At 40.0% G+C, this 14894-nt stretch overlaps 3 protein-coding genes across 3 annotated transcripts; 1 reads left to right on the forward strand and 2 right to left on the reverse strand.

The window, feature by feature from the left end:
- Positions 1–10621: 10621 nt before the first annotated feature.
- Positions 10622–11303, reverse strand: LOC108597953. Its single transcript, XM_017984568.1, has 2 exons — positions 11289–11303; positions 10622–11200 (listed from the first exon to the last, which is right to left on the reverse strand). The coding sequence occupies exons 1-2, from the start codon at positions 11301–11303 to the stop codon at positions 10622–10624; spliced, it is 594 nt and encodes a 197-aa protein (XP_017840057.1).
- A 1928-nt stretch (positions 11304–13231) lies between these two features.
- Positions 13232–13745, forward strand: LOC108599340. The gene is made up of 2 exons (XM_017986143.1): positions 13232–13306; positions 13376–13745. Exons 1-2 carry the CDS (start codon positions 13289–13291, stop codon positions 13541–13543), a joined length of 186 nt encoding a protein of 61 aa, XP_017841632.1. The 5' UTR covers positions 13232–13288; the 3' UTR covers positions 13544–13745.
- A 672-nt stretch (positions 13746–14417) lies between these two features.
- Positions 14418–14819, reverse strand: LOC108599363. The gene is made up of 2 exons (XM_017986167.1): positions 14705–14819; positions 14418–14619 (listed from the first exon to the last, which is right to left on the reverse strand). Exons 1-2 carry the CDS (start codon positions 14720–14722, stop codon positions 14449–14451), a joined length of 189 nt encoding a protein of 62 aa, XP_017841656.1. The 5' UTR covers positions 14723–14819; the 3' UTR covers positions 14418–14448.
- Positions 14820–14894: the final 75 nt, after the last annotated feature.

A 14894-nucleotide genomic window follows, 5' to 3' on the forward strand; every position in this document is an offset into this window, starting at 1 on the left:
CGCTCTCTTTCGCTTTTAACAAATGTGTTTTTAATTAAACATGCCTAAGTGCACTGAAATGTAAATCAAATTCAACTCTTAAATAAACAATATTGCATGTGCTATTTGTGCAGTCATTGGTAATGCTAACAATATTATAATAATTTGTTCGAGCCTTTGAGTTTATTAAATACTTTTAACAATAGCTGTAAGTAAGATAAATTAACAGCTGTATGTAAATGAAGCTCTGAGTGGATCGAATGAGATATTTTCTATATTAGAAGTGTCACAGAATTGTCTAGAGCTTTTCTTAGCCTCAAGCCAAAACGTTGGAGGATGAGAGCTTAGAGATATTTATTGTTTGGAATGAATATGTAGGGTATACATACATGTGTTCTAATTTATAGACAAAACTATTAAACTATTAAACGCATGTATTAGTAATTAATTAATATTGTTGTCAAGTTGTTCTTGCGTATTGCGATCTTTACGTCTACTCTCTCCACTTACTTCTGCCTCAGAGTGCTCATCTTGCTTATTACTTGTTTGCCTTCCTTTTGTCATATTTTTAGTTCAATCATTTTTTAAATGTACCTTTGCCTCTGTGTGTATGAAGTTGATTTAAAATTCTTTGGCAATCCAGTTTTTTCTTTTCTTTTCTTAATCAACCAATTTCATGGCTGTAACACGTAGGTACTGACAGTAGGGACAGACAAACCATAAAAACATAACAGCAACGATAACAATTTTTGATTAACAATGGAATGTGTAATGTGTAACAAGAATGGAAATAAAATCAATAAATAAATAATAATATTACTGAAGAAGAACTCGCGTTCTTTGCCTCCCTCTTGTCCATAGGTTTGCTGGATGACGTCTCTTCAGCCTTCGTCTGGTCATTGGGTTTGCCAATGAAGCCGCTAGGTATTTCGTGTGGGCCTGGAGACGTTCCTTGTTTTCGACTTGAGTTTCGATTAATCAGCTCTCTCACTGCGGGGATGTGGAGGTCGTTTGCGATTTCATCTTTCCTCGCGTACTAATGAGCATTTGTGATCGTGCGCATTATCACCCTGAAATGAAAGTTGAAGCCGCGAAATTGTTTATTTTGAAGTTGCCCAAAAAGTCGTTAGGATGTTTTATTGAAAGTTGCTAAAAGTTGTTAATTTAACGTACACATTATACTTTTATGATATTAATTTATTAAATACTCGCATTACTCACAACATTATCTTATGATTTAACTGAATAAATTTTACGATGCAGTATGTCGTTGAGGAAACAACTATTACTTTGTATAGCAACACAGGCAATCCAGTACTTTGTTATTTGTTATACACCTGGACATTTCCAAAAAAAAATTATACCCATCATGAAGTTGCAAATGAAGTGCAAATCTATGTAAAAGAAGGAGGGGTGGCAGACCCCATAAAGTAAATATATTCTTTGTCAGCAAGACAAGCTGAGTTAATTTAGCCATATCCTTCTGTACGTCTGTCCAATGAGCAACAGTAGCTCAGACACTATAAGAGCTAGAGCTATACAGAGGCCGCTTTGAAAATAGATCACATATGAACTTGAGCTTGCTGCGATGCCCCAGTCCAAGTGTATGCAAAAGTTTGCAGTGCCAAAATTGAATGCGTGCTTGTTAATATGTGTTTAAATTCAATATTTCTGCTATGTTAACAGCTGTTAACTGTTTAACATAAAAGTGCACAATAGTTATTTCTTGTAGACGAGCCAACAACTGCTGCTATTGCTTCCGCTTCATTGTCACGTGGGAAGCGAAGCCAAAGGGCGCAGTCAAAGTTGTTGCACTGTCTTCCTTAGTTCGAAGTTGCCGCCGCTGCAGTTGCATGAGCTGCAACAACAGGTAAAGGCAAATTGTTGCATCCGCTTGCTGGTTTAGCTTTTTTAAATGCAATTTAAAAGGGGCACAAGAGTAGCTGAAGGTGTGGCAGCATTTGCATGTGCGCTGTTGCCAGCTTCCACGCTGCTGCAGCGGCAGTTGCTGCCATGACTATTTCCTGCCACACACACACACACACACACCCACAAGTGTTTGAGGGAGAGAGAGCGTGTGGGTAGAAAATTGAGCCACTTATGTTGTTTGCTTTCGTTTTGTATTGTGTTCTCTTGCTCTTGCTGCTGCCTACTGTGCGCCACAAATTGCCTTTAATTCATTTTCCGCAATTACTGCAAAGCAACAACCCAAAGCGGGGCGTGGCAGGCTCATTAACATGCATGTCCAATATCAGTCAAGCGACCCACCTCCGGCCACTAAAATCGCCTGCCCCAGCTTGCAGTGCTTATATCATCAGCATTTTTCACATTCGAGTCCGTATAGCATTTGCATGCCTTGGGGGCACCTTCGAGTACGAATCCCATCTCCATACAAATGAGCCTGCCCATCCTTGCACACAGTTCATTGTTCAATGCCCAATCGCTTTAAGCGCATTAAGTGCTCGGCCCACTCTTTGTTTTGGGAGCTGGGCGCACAACACACTTCAAGTGCTCGCTGGCTTGGGCTAAGGTCAACGCTGATCAATGTCAATCGCTGCAGGTAGCCGTTGCTGTTGCCGTTGCAAGTAGCACGTTGCATGTTTCCCACTGCATGCCACAGTCCACAGTCGTCGCATACAATTAACGAGCCAACACAAACAGATAGACAGACAAGCTGGCAGGCAGTCGGCAACTGCAAAGCAGCCACAAAATGTAAGGATTGTGTCCAAAGGCTGCACGTAGCATGGGGCATGGTTAGCTCTGGCTGCGCGGGCAGCACTTTAAGAAAATAAAGCGAATGTTGCTTGTAGCGAAAGTGAAAACTAATTGCTACAGTTGGCTTCACTTTTCACAAGACTCGCATGCTAACTAATTAAATAATTCATGTTCCAAAACTTGTATGCACATGCAAATAAATGTGGCTTGTATCTTTGTTCTTTTTATTTTGCATTTGTATAAAAAGCATGGCTTGAATTTATGAATTTATCCTTCTATCAATAGCTTGCTGGCCTATGCACTATTTTGCTTGCGTGTATTTTGTACTCAAATTCCTCGTTTGTTTTTGTTAGTTTGGCATATTTTTGTTCTCATTTGCCGTCTGTTGAAATTGTTGCTAAAGCAGCAGCGCCGGCAACAGAAATTGCAGCAACTGTAATAACAAAATGGCCCCCGGAGTTGTGCCTGTTAACAGAACACAGAGCTCACACACACACACACACACACACACATACGCAAAGAAAATTCAGAGCAGAAGCGTATGGAGTGATGAAGAGTGTGGGGAGAGAGAGCGAACAGCAAGTGTAGCTCGCCTGTAACATATTTCCAACTTGACTTATTTTGACTTTGTATGCTTGCCATAGAGAAAGTAGAAAAAAGAAGAAGAACGAAGCAAGGTACATGTGAGAAAGAGGCAAGCAGCCACGCCCACTTTATTGTAGTTCTCGTTTGCAGTAAATGGCAAAGTTTATTCAACGCAAAATGTGCAATGAAATTGTCTGTGTGTGTGTGTGTGTGTGCGTTGTCTGTTGTGTGGGCGTGTGTGTGGGTGTGGGCGTGATTGCACTGCATTGCACACTGATTTCCTGTTGCATTTCCGCTACACAGACTCTGCATACACATACACAGACAGACACATACACACACATGTACATGTTGCACGCTTGCTTGCAACGTAATAAAATTAAATCGAATTTAGGGCACTTTTAACGGAAATTTGAAATTAACCTGCGTAAATAGTTTCTCAACAACTTTGTTGCTGCAAATATGCGTGAGTGTGTTAGTGTGTGTGTGTGAAACTTTTTGTTTTTATTAATAAATATTACACACTATTATTGCATTTTACCTGCAACAACAACAACACACTCTATGCAATTTATGGCTCAACATTTAATGCCTCTGCAACGAAGCACAACAATAGAATTTTATAAGCTTAAGCTTTCGTATTTATATATGCATTTTTTGCTTTTATTTACAGTTGAAACATGCATGCTGCTGTTTGTTGCTGCTGCTGCTGCTGCCTGTAAGTAGAGAAAACATTATTTAAATATGCACAAAATTTACAACTGCAACGCATTGTTGCATGCGCTTTGAGCACTTTAATCATTGCCTGCACATTTTCATTACAAATTTATGCAATTTACTTAACCTGCTTTAAATGCAGCTAGCAATTGGGTCAGTGGAGGAGCGGTGGGGCGATGCGGCGATGGTGCGGGGCTGATCTGACATTGTGATGAATTTTAGCTGCAAAAATCAATTTCAATGAGCAGAAGCAGCTGCAGCCATTTAAATGTTTTCTATCAGCTACAGCAGCGCTCTCTTTCCTTCGTTCACTCTTTTGCCACTGCCAGCGTCTATTGTCTTTTTATTTTCGGCTTGGGGGCCTGCAACAATGGCAGGTGTCATGCAGGTTGTGGCACTCCCTCCATATATATATCTATATATATATATACAGAGTAAGAGCAGCAGTGGGAGTGCGAACGCGCGTTCAACGTTCCCTTTGTGCATTTTACGCGGAATTACACAGCGTAAGCAGCTGCTGCACCATTGCGGCAAATGCCAGCAGCGACTTGTCTGCTTTGTTGTATACTATACTATATATACCTTGCTAGCCGAAAAACCATTGTGGCCAAAAGCAAACACAACACAGGCAGAAATGCCAACCAATTGCCTGAGCCTGAGCCTGGGCCCTTGCCTGCTGCTCCTGCTGCTGCTGCTGCTGTTGGCTCATGAAAAACTAAACAGCGCAAGGCACAGGCAACTAAGAAAATGCATGCACAAAAGTAACTCATAATTAAGGCAAGCCAAGCCAAGGCGAGTGCCTACAAGAAGCAGCGGGGGCGGTGTTAGCGGCAGTAGCTGCAATATTGCCTACTTTTTGGCGCTGCTGCTGCAGTTGACTTTAAAACGGGAACAAGTTCCATACAGAAATAAATATATATGTATATACTTTTAAAACCGAAGTCTGTCAGTTTGTTTAGTAAGCACGCATTGTGTTTTAAATTTTTGAATTAAAAGCAAACCAATTGAGTTGCTGCTACTGCTCCTTAATGAACTAGTTCACAGCAGGCAGTCTGGCTGGCTGGCTCGCTGGCTGGCTTATCCACTCGCCCATATAGTGCTCAACATGCTGCTGCTACTGCTCGTATATATTTTTGATATGCTTCAGCAAACACCTGCAACGTCTCTACAACAATGAGAAATATTGTTAAGTAAACTACACAAAGGCAGAGCGCATAGCGACAAGCTGTGGGTGCAGGGGCAAGTGCGGGGCGGCTGGGTTGCAAGTTGACTTGGGTAGTTGCTTTTTGGTGCATTAGCGGCAAGTGCGTTGCCCCAAATGCAGCGCCCAGCCCCGCACCGTAGCTCAAGCCAAGCCAAGCACTTTTTATTGTTTATGTTTGGCTTTAACGTTGCATTGTTGCATGTCTCTCTCTCTATGTGTGTGTGTGTGTGTTAATGCATTGCCTTGGCCAGGACATGCAATCTGCATTTGCAAGGAAGCTGCAAATCATGGCGATTGCTCGAGCTGTTGCCTCATTTTTTCGTTGAGTTGATATATTGATATGCCAGCCAAATGAATATTAATATATAATTGCAATTGTCTGTTGCTCAGCCTGGCGTATGCGCAATTTTTAACATTACTCGCCTTAAATGCAATTAAAACATTAGCTGCAGCATATATCTGTCACGCTATGAAGCGCGTCCTCTCCACTCCCTCTCTCCTTAAGAATGCAATTAAAAGCCAAAGCCGAAGAGCGTCTTTAGCATTTAGTACGCCCACTCACATTTAATTTAGCGCAAGGAGGAGGCTGTGTAGATGCTGGCAAGGAAAGTAATAACTGCGCATTGCCATTATTTATGTTTATGTCCGCACTACATCATCTTCAAATGTCCAGGGCTGCAGTCTGCCTGCCAGTCTATAGTGCCCATAAAAAACAAGTGCCGACGATCCTCTCCCCTCTCTCCTTCAGCCTGCTGGCAAGTTGTCTCAAACGTCGTTTTGTGGTGCGCCCGGCAAACGTTTAACTGCCCGCAATTCGAGTGCCGCTTGCTCAACTAATTTCCTGCAGCCGCATACACTCCAGCATATCCTGCGCCGCCTTCGCTATGGCCCAGCTGCAATTGCTGCGGGTTTTGCTGTGGCTGTGGCACTCGCATTTGTCATTGCAGCGCGCGCTAATTTGACATAAATCTTAAACGCTTCAATGCTGATTGTAGTCTGCTCTCGGAGCAGCTGACTTATCCACCTTCTAAGCCAGACAGAACACATCATAAACAACTAGTTAAGCTTCAATAACACATAGAGCAAGTTGTGCAGCAAAAAGAGTTCTAAGCCACAATCGATTAACTTTCCAATAGAGCACGAAGCATAAAATGCAAAATAAAGCCATAAACTGCACAACTAAGAAAACTTTTGACACCACCCATTGACTGCCGAGCTCAAAGCATAAATAGAAAAAAATAATATTGGTCAACAAACTACAAAAAGAAAGCAAAACAACTTAGTTCCCAAGAAGGAATCGAGCAATGCTTGCAAAAAATATGTAATAAAATAAAATAATATTTAAATAGTTTTGCTGCGTATGAGAATTGAGTTGAAGCAACAAATTGGCAAAGTGGGCCATCGTTAAGGCTCTTTATATTTTTATATTGTTGTTGCGTAGCTTGGAGCAAAGCAGAGCAGAGAGCAGAGCAGCGCTTCGGCTACGGCATATTGAGTAAAGGGCAATGTGAAGTGAGGCAATGACTCTTGTTAGTCTTTGACTTTGATAGTTGTTAAGTTTTTGTTTTGTTTTTCAAATTAAAATTTTAATAACTTTTGACTAGCTCATGAAAAAATAAAGAAAAACATTTGTAACTTTATTAATTTGAATACAATTTTCTTTAATTTTGTTTATTGTATTTTGCTGACAGCTTAACTAGACCTAACATTAAAGTGTGTTCGTCTATCTTGGCAAAGTATATTTTAAAGTTTGGCTTCGATCACCTACTGCATTTACTTAGTGTTAGTTTTGCAAGCGTTCGAAGCGTGCTTTTTGCCATAAAAAGCAGTAAACGAATAAAAAATCAAATCAAATAGGTGTGTTGTGTCTTTTGGCGGCACATAAAAGTCAACCTGATAGGCTGTCGGTATTATAAATTAGTTCACCATTAGCTCTCGTGTAAGTAGTTGACTGCCCCTCCACCCGCTTTGATCGCCAAGCTTAGCTTTGTCTGTGGCATTACACGTGCGTCGCAGCAGCGAAGGGCATTCAATTGAAGCCAAAGCAAAGAAGAAAAGAAAAAAAATGCTGGTGTCTTGGTTAAGTGCAAACATTAGTGGAAATTTTGTTTTACTTTTCTATGTTGCTTTTGTGTGTAGTACAAACTGTTTAATCTAACAAGTCACGCACTGATTTTGCAATTTGCATGCAATGACCGCTAGATGGCGCCATGCACGTGTCAAGTTTGCAAATCCTCCCTCCCAAAAATAAAAAAAATAAAATAAAATGATTATAAAAATGAATTACAAAGTTATGCATTAAATTTCATAATTTAATATGTAAAGTACGCTTATTGCTGCACTTGATTGCAATTGGCCACATTTTTTATTTATTTTGTTGTTTTTTTTCGCTCATTTATTTATTGCTAATAATGCCGCACATGCCATTTGAGCCTGGGCTCGCATTGCGTTAGCCATATAATATTTAATATCCATACGCATTTTAACTGCACATTTGGCAAATGTCGAAATGGCAAATGATATGCATATTCAAATTGATATTTAATATGAGTGCGAAAGCAAGTAAATTGATTGGCATTTCGGCAAATTTAAACTTTTTATATAACAAGCTTATTCAATATTCCATTGCACATAGTTATGTGCATAGATCGAATTGCATATGAGCATTAATTTATTTGCAAATATTTGCCATCTACGTAGTTTTGATTTGCATTGGGCATGAAGTTGGATACGAAATAGATAATGTGAGCACTTGCTGTGCACTTTGTATTTACTTTTTTCTGCTTTTTTTTTTTTCATTTGTACTAGTAAGGTCGAGAGCACTCTCACATTGATTTTCTCCGAGCGCGCTCCTTTTACTCATTTGTTGCCTGTCACTGTTAACGCATTGATATCGATAGCAAAAGCTCTAGTAGGTCTGTGGGGCTGGATGTCTTAAATGCATGCAAACACACACACACATGCACTCTCTCCCACTCACACAGACATGTAAGCAGATACTCGCTTGCATACATTCATTGTATAAAGCCCCGAACAACTTTTTCATGCTCCATTGTGTTATAAATATTCATAAAAGCGCGAGCAATTCTTTTTTACTTTTTTTCAAGCATTTTCAATTTTTTTTGCTGCTGCTCTTTTTAGTGGTTGCCCGCTTGCAACTAAAGCCTTGATTTCTTGCATTTCGCTTTGTTGCCACATACACGCTCATGCTCTTGGCAATACCTAGCCAATATGCCACGCCCCCGCCCTCTGCCGCGCACAACGCGCCTCAATGCGGTAACCGCAAACTATGCTTCTAATGCCGCGCTGGCATAAATTTAAAGCAGCAGCTGCGGTTTTTTCCACAGCGCCCGCACTAACGCTTTCTCTCTCTCTTGCACTCTCTCTCTCTCTCTCTCTCTCTCTCTCTTTCCCCATATTTGCACATGTTATGTGTAGCTGTTTGGGGGGTAGTGTCTGTTTACGCTGATAGCAGCAGCAGCAGCAGCAGCAACGACAACGGCTACTCGGCTTTAAACCAAAGCATTTTATGTTGCTAATTGATTTTTGTAAAATCCCAGCAGCAACAAGAACAACAATAGCGCTTTGTTTGGCGTTCAATTATCGAGAATTTGCATTTTATCTAAAAAAGCAGCATAAAATACACATACTCTTGCACTAAGCTTTCAAAGTATGCTTGTTCTAAAATCCAACTGCAGCAGCTGCAACAACAACAACAACAATAACAATAATAGTTCAACTGCCATTGACAAGTGCTAAATCAACAGCTTCAATCATTTTTTACATTATTTGCCTACCAAGTGTGAAGATGCACTTAGAAACCAACAAATACCTAGCATTTAGCATTGATCTTTGAAATCAATCAAGCAAACGCCAGTTTTATGCGCACACAAATCGCAGCAAATCAACAATTAATAAATATGCTTGTCGTAAACCTAAATATGCTTATTTTACTACATACACGCCCCTCCGCTTCAATGTCAATGCTGAGATGCTAAACTAAAATAATTAATGTTATTATATGGCAAAATTTAGCTACAGTTTTAATAACATTGTAATTATGCATTTAATGTGTCAGTTGCTTGTCTTGATTTAAGATCAGCAGCGGATGAGCAGCTCTAAGCTCTGTTAAAGCTGCTCCTAAGGGCGCTGTTAATGTTAAGAGCAGCTTAAGCATTCAGAGTGCTGTTAATGTAAAGAGCTGCTTAAGCATCAGGGCGCTGTTAATGTTAGCAGCTTCACATAAGCTGGAAAGCAAGCACTGAGCGCCTACGTGCTTGGGACTGAGTAACGCCTCAGCCATAAGACAAATTAACTATTTATATTTAATAACAAATTGTTGTTATCAAGGCAGACAGCAGACACATAAAACTTGAAGCGTTACATACAAACATAAATAATGTATGAAGTTGGGAAAAATAATAAGGGACAATTGCAGCAGCAGCAAGTTTCAAGGTCGATTGGCGGTCGCATGTCCAAAATTATCATTGAAATTGAAATTGCAGTTAGTAGTTGTTGTTGTTGTTGTGTTCCAACCGGTTATAGATCGTCTGATATGATGCTGGCTTCTTAAGTTTGGCAATGCAGCACAGCTCCAACAACAACTGAACACAATGCAAGCCACTGACATTGAATTGTAAATGCAGGCGATAAAAAAATATATAAAAAAATTATATGTAGGAATATAAAAAAGAAGTAAATACAATAAATGTAAGCCGACATATGTGAGCATGTGTATGTGAGTATGCTGCAGTGCAAAAAAAAAAAACAGAGAGCTTACGCATATGCTTGTTGTGCATATCAGTGAACAGTTTGATAGCCACTGCTATTGTTGCTGTTTTTACTTTTTTTTGCTCTTTGTAAAAGACATTGACATTTTTTCTTCTCATTGCTTTACTTTACTTGTCAACATTTTATGCTGCTGCTTTACTTTGTGTGTGTTTTTTCTTGGCTAACGCCGCATTACGTCACTTTCACAGTAGTTTGTGGCTAAAGACTTAACAAGCCCCCCCACAGTCCCTTTTGCTACTCTCCCTCTCTCACACTCTGTGTATCTTTTTGTTGGCTGCTGTTTGAACTCTATTTGTACTTGTTACTTGTTGTTATTACAGTTGTTGTTACAAGCTAGCGAATTGCAATAAAAATACTTAAATTTATGACCGCTTTGGCTTGCCTGTGCGCTTCTCTCTTTCTCGTATGATTTATCTCAGACATATTTTCGGCATTTATTCCCCCCCTCGTTGCGCGCTGCTTGATCTGTTGTTTGCCCTATTTTGTGTGTTGTTTCTTTTACTTTACTGCTTTATTTCGCATAATTTATATGCAAGTTAACATAGGCCAAGTGTGTTGTGTTTGCTTTCAAGTTCAACAGTTGTTGTTTCTTAAATTATTTATACAATTCACTGTATTACAGCTGTCTGCTTATTCTGACTCTTCAAAATCATATTCAAGTTGGCTATCTGCCTGCTCGCTTTGCTCTGTGGTCGGCGCTGTCGTCTTCAGCTCCTTAGGCGGCCTGCCCTGCACAGTCTGCCGCATCGCTACTTTGATTTTACAATTCACCAGCTTAGTAACCTCCTCGTACACCTGTATTAGCTCAATATTAACCAGATATCTGCCCTTCTTAATGCGCAATGGCATTAGACTAACATCAAAGTGTGCGTCTTTCACATAATAGAAGCCCGCAATGATGGGACAGGAGACTAGAAATGTGCTTGGTAAGATGGACTCGTTTTGGTAGTGCTCCATTGAGACATTGCGCAGCGCTTCGAGTGATTTGCAAAAGTCCATATTTTTCATTTTAAACAGCTCAAAATTGTTGGCCCCGCCCGGCAAATCATCCAATTTACGCACAAATACATGCATGAGAAGTTTTCCCGGAAAGTGCGTCTTGATGGTCATGTTGTAGCTCAGAGTTTCCGCATCCTGCAAGCTATAGCTGACTATGATGTGATCGCGCACAAAGGAACGCGAGTAGAACTCATCGAATTGCACATTGAACTAAGAAATATATTTTTGAGTTGTATTGCTGCCAAATTTCAAAACTTACGCTTGAAACAGTGACGCAGCTTAAAAATAACACCCAAACCCATAGTTTGTCCATTGGGAGCTGTCAACGTTTGGCTAGCTGGAGCTGTTTGGCAGTTTGTTTTTGGAACAGTCACGCCATGTCGCCTGACCTAATGACTTAGCTTACATGCCGCTTATTGTTTGCTCGAGCTCGAGCAAAAGATGTTTATCAGTTAATTTGCGTTTACCGCGGCGTATGCGTGATTTGTTTTTAACCAAACTGTTAGCTCATAATTTGTATTCTATTTAGTCTAAGGTCTCAACGCGTGCATGTAACTTCGATATATGTCACATCATTTAATGTTAATAAAACAAAAAAGCCATAAAAACAAAACTTGCAATAAATTTGTGCAAAAAGTGTGTGAAAAACACGCTCAAACGTTAGACAAGTGTGTTTAAATTGCCTTAGCTTCAGTTTACACAGACGTTGTATGCATATGCCACGCCCTTCTGTAGCGCCAGCGTTTACGAGTTAATTGAAATGCCCATGAGGCTAAAGCAGCTAAAGCAATAACAACATAGAGTATCGCAGCTTTAGCTAGGCGAATACAAAATACACTATACACAACTCGATCAACGCATCGCAAATGATATTCATGATGCTCTCAGGCTTAAGCGTATGTAAACGGGTTAACAGCGAATACCACAAGCTGGTGATTGCCCAGACAAACTGACTATGCGCGCATGAAGATGACAAGTTGACGATCACTTTCAAGCTAATTTTGTTGTCTAATCAAGCAATCCCCCAGCCACAATCCACAATCCAAGTCCCCGTCCCCGTCCCCAATCACAATTTCAACGCTTCACTGTTGCTGTAATGCGGAATTTGCTGTCAGGTATTCGTATAAAAACGCATTTTAGTTTAGCCTCTATTAGCTAATCTATATAGAGCTCTCAAGTTCTCTCGCTTTTGTCAATGCTTAACTGTTATGCTAATGAGCAATGACTTTGATATGCTGCGATGACTTGACTGAAATCGAATTTAAATCATACCAATCATTAAATCTTGACCTCTGTTTTAGTTTATTTTTGACACAGAAATAAAATCGTTTTCCTATATTGTCAACGCCCGACAGCTTTGAGCGTCTCTCTCTCTTTGTCTCTTTGGGCATGATGGTTTTTTGTAGAAGTGCTAAATTTTGATTATCTGTATCGCTAGCGTTGTGGTAAATTGGCTAAATTGGCATGCACATTGATCACAACATTGAGGTGCGAGTTTGTTATTCAGAAATGCCGGATATGCTCTCGAATATTCTTGATATTGATACATATGCCGGCTTTGTTATAAACCATAAGCTTTAAGGCAACTTGGTATGGGTAAACAAGCTGCGTTTTAACTTTGGCTAAAAAGCAAAGGGCTTAAAGTCGTTGAATGAATTTCATTAAGCATAGAATTCTTTAATTTAAAGTGCACAGACTTCAATCTTCTTTAAAATTTTCTATATTTGTACACTTCCGCTTTTTGAGCAGCTTGTTGTAGGCTTGGATTTGTAGGCCCTTGATCGCATCATCGAGTTTGTTTGGTTGGCTTAACCTTCAGTTGTTTTTGGCTATGAGGCTTGACTTGCAGCCTAGCGGTATTTGTTTAGTGGCTAACTACTACTACTTTGGTAGCCAGTTGACTGGCTTAAGCAAATGCAAATATGTTTGTGTGTTTGTTTTATTTTGTGGTCGGGGCGCGTAAGCCAAGTTAGCAGCAGCTTGGCCCAGCAGGGCAACAGCTATGCTCGCTCAAGTCATTTGCAATTTTTTGCGAGCAGCCTCAATTCATTTGTTTGTATTGTGCTTGTTGTTACTGCTTTTGGCTTGGCCCAAACCGGCAATGGCTAAACTGCAGTTTACATATCGCATTATCTGCGTTTCGTCTTATTCTCCTTTTCTTTTTTATTGGCTCGCTTTGTTTTGGGTACCGTCACTTCTTGAGTATAAAAGCCAGCACCTTTGTGGCCAACAAGTGCAGTCAATTTTTGGTTTACGAGCTCAGTTGTCAACGCAATCCAATCCCAATCCAACAAAATCATGAAGTTTTTCCTTTTGGTGAGTTTAACAGTTTGTCCTATCTTGAATCTTATTTTATTAAGGCATATTTATATCATCATACTTTAGTCCGTGCTCCTTTGCTTGCTGGTTGTGGCTCTGGTGTCTGCTGTGCCCGTGGACGAATCGCAGCTAGGCGACAATATCTACGATCAATTCGATGATGTGCACAATCCCCACGACCCTCAGGCCATCTTCAAGCTGAAGAAACTCAAGAAACTGATTCTGCTGGGCTAAAGATACGTTTCCAAGCTCAACCTGACTCTAGTCCATGTACAAACTTCTTCATTATACACACACACACTTACACTTACACATATGTATACTTATGCTGGGAACCCTAACCTCTCCGCTTGGGCTTAGGCAGTTTGCTGCATTTGACCTTTGGCTTAGAGCGTTTTGCGTTATTTGTAACTAAATAAATTTACTCTAAACATGATATATAATGTTTTCGTTGTGATCATTAGCATTTAAATTTGTTACTTTAATCAAACAGATTTAACTGATCACCATTCGTTGGACTAGGTCTGGAGCTTTATTAACAGTTTACGATTATGCTCAGTAAAAATTGATATTCAAAGTTTAATCAATTGACTTAACATTTAAATTGTTTTGGGCTTAATCGAGACACGATTGTTGGAGAATATCTTAAAACCTAATTTGGAAACGATTTGTGTTTACATACTTTACATGTTTTCTTAGTGCAAACTGCATGCAGTATATGACTCTGCTTCTCCAACGCGATGCTGTCGTATCGCACAGCTTTTGTCAGCCTTGCGTTTGCAATACGGACTATTTACTTAAAAAAAAAACAGGGATTTGCAGCGGCTAGCGCGAATATTACCATTAAATATAAGCCTAGTGCCAATTGATCTTAATGGTCGACAATATTTATGCTCCTGTCATAAGTAAATGGACTCTTGTCTCACGGATCTTTTGGCTATTCAACTTTCAGTGCTTAAAATTGCAGTAAAAGCTCTTAATCATTCTAAGTGCTATTTTTTAAATCTTCCCCATCACACCAAAACACAAGTGTTGTTAAATTTGTATATGAATTTTTTTATTTGCTTAAAACTAGTCCCAAAAATATGCTAAAGATTATGCTTCTTCATGTTCATGAACTTATTATATAAGGCATGCATCTAGCCCAGCAGGAAAAGTTTCTTGAGCAGCTTGATCTTGAGCAGGAAGGACTGATCGTCAGCGGGGTGGACAGGCTCGTTGCCATAGCCTTCGATGCCCTCGGGGATAGACTCCTCCACAGGCACGGCGTGGCTGACCATGAAGCAAACTGCCAGGCAGACGAAAACGGTCTGTGTAAAGCACAAAATAAAACACAAATTAGTATTACAAAATTCCTTAAATATCCAATAGCCCAGAGCTTGAACTTGAACACACCATTAGCAAGAATTTCATATTTGCTTTGAGTAAAGGATTGACTTGGCACGAAAAAAGCTCGGTGAGTTGATTGATGATGAACTCGCGTTTTGCGTTGACAGACTTGCACTGATCATAGACCCGCGCGCCGGCCAACTATTTATATTCCGAGTGTTCCAAGCCGCGCTTGTGCTCTCTGCTAAGTCTTTCA

The sequence above is a fragment of the Drosophila busckii genome, chromosome 3L (genome assembly GCF_011750605.1).
Source record: "Drosophila busckii strain San Diego stock center, stock number 13000-0081.31 chromosome 3L, ASM1175060v1, whole genome shotgun sequence".
In the NCBI taxonomy this organism is placed as follows: Eukaryota; Metazoa; Arthropoda; class Insecta; order Diptera; family Drosophilidae; genus Drosophila; species Drosophila busckii.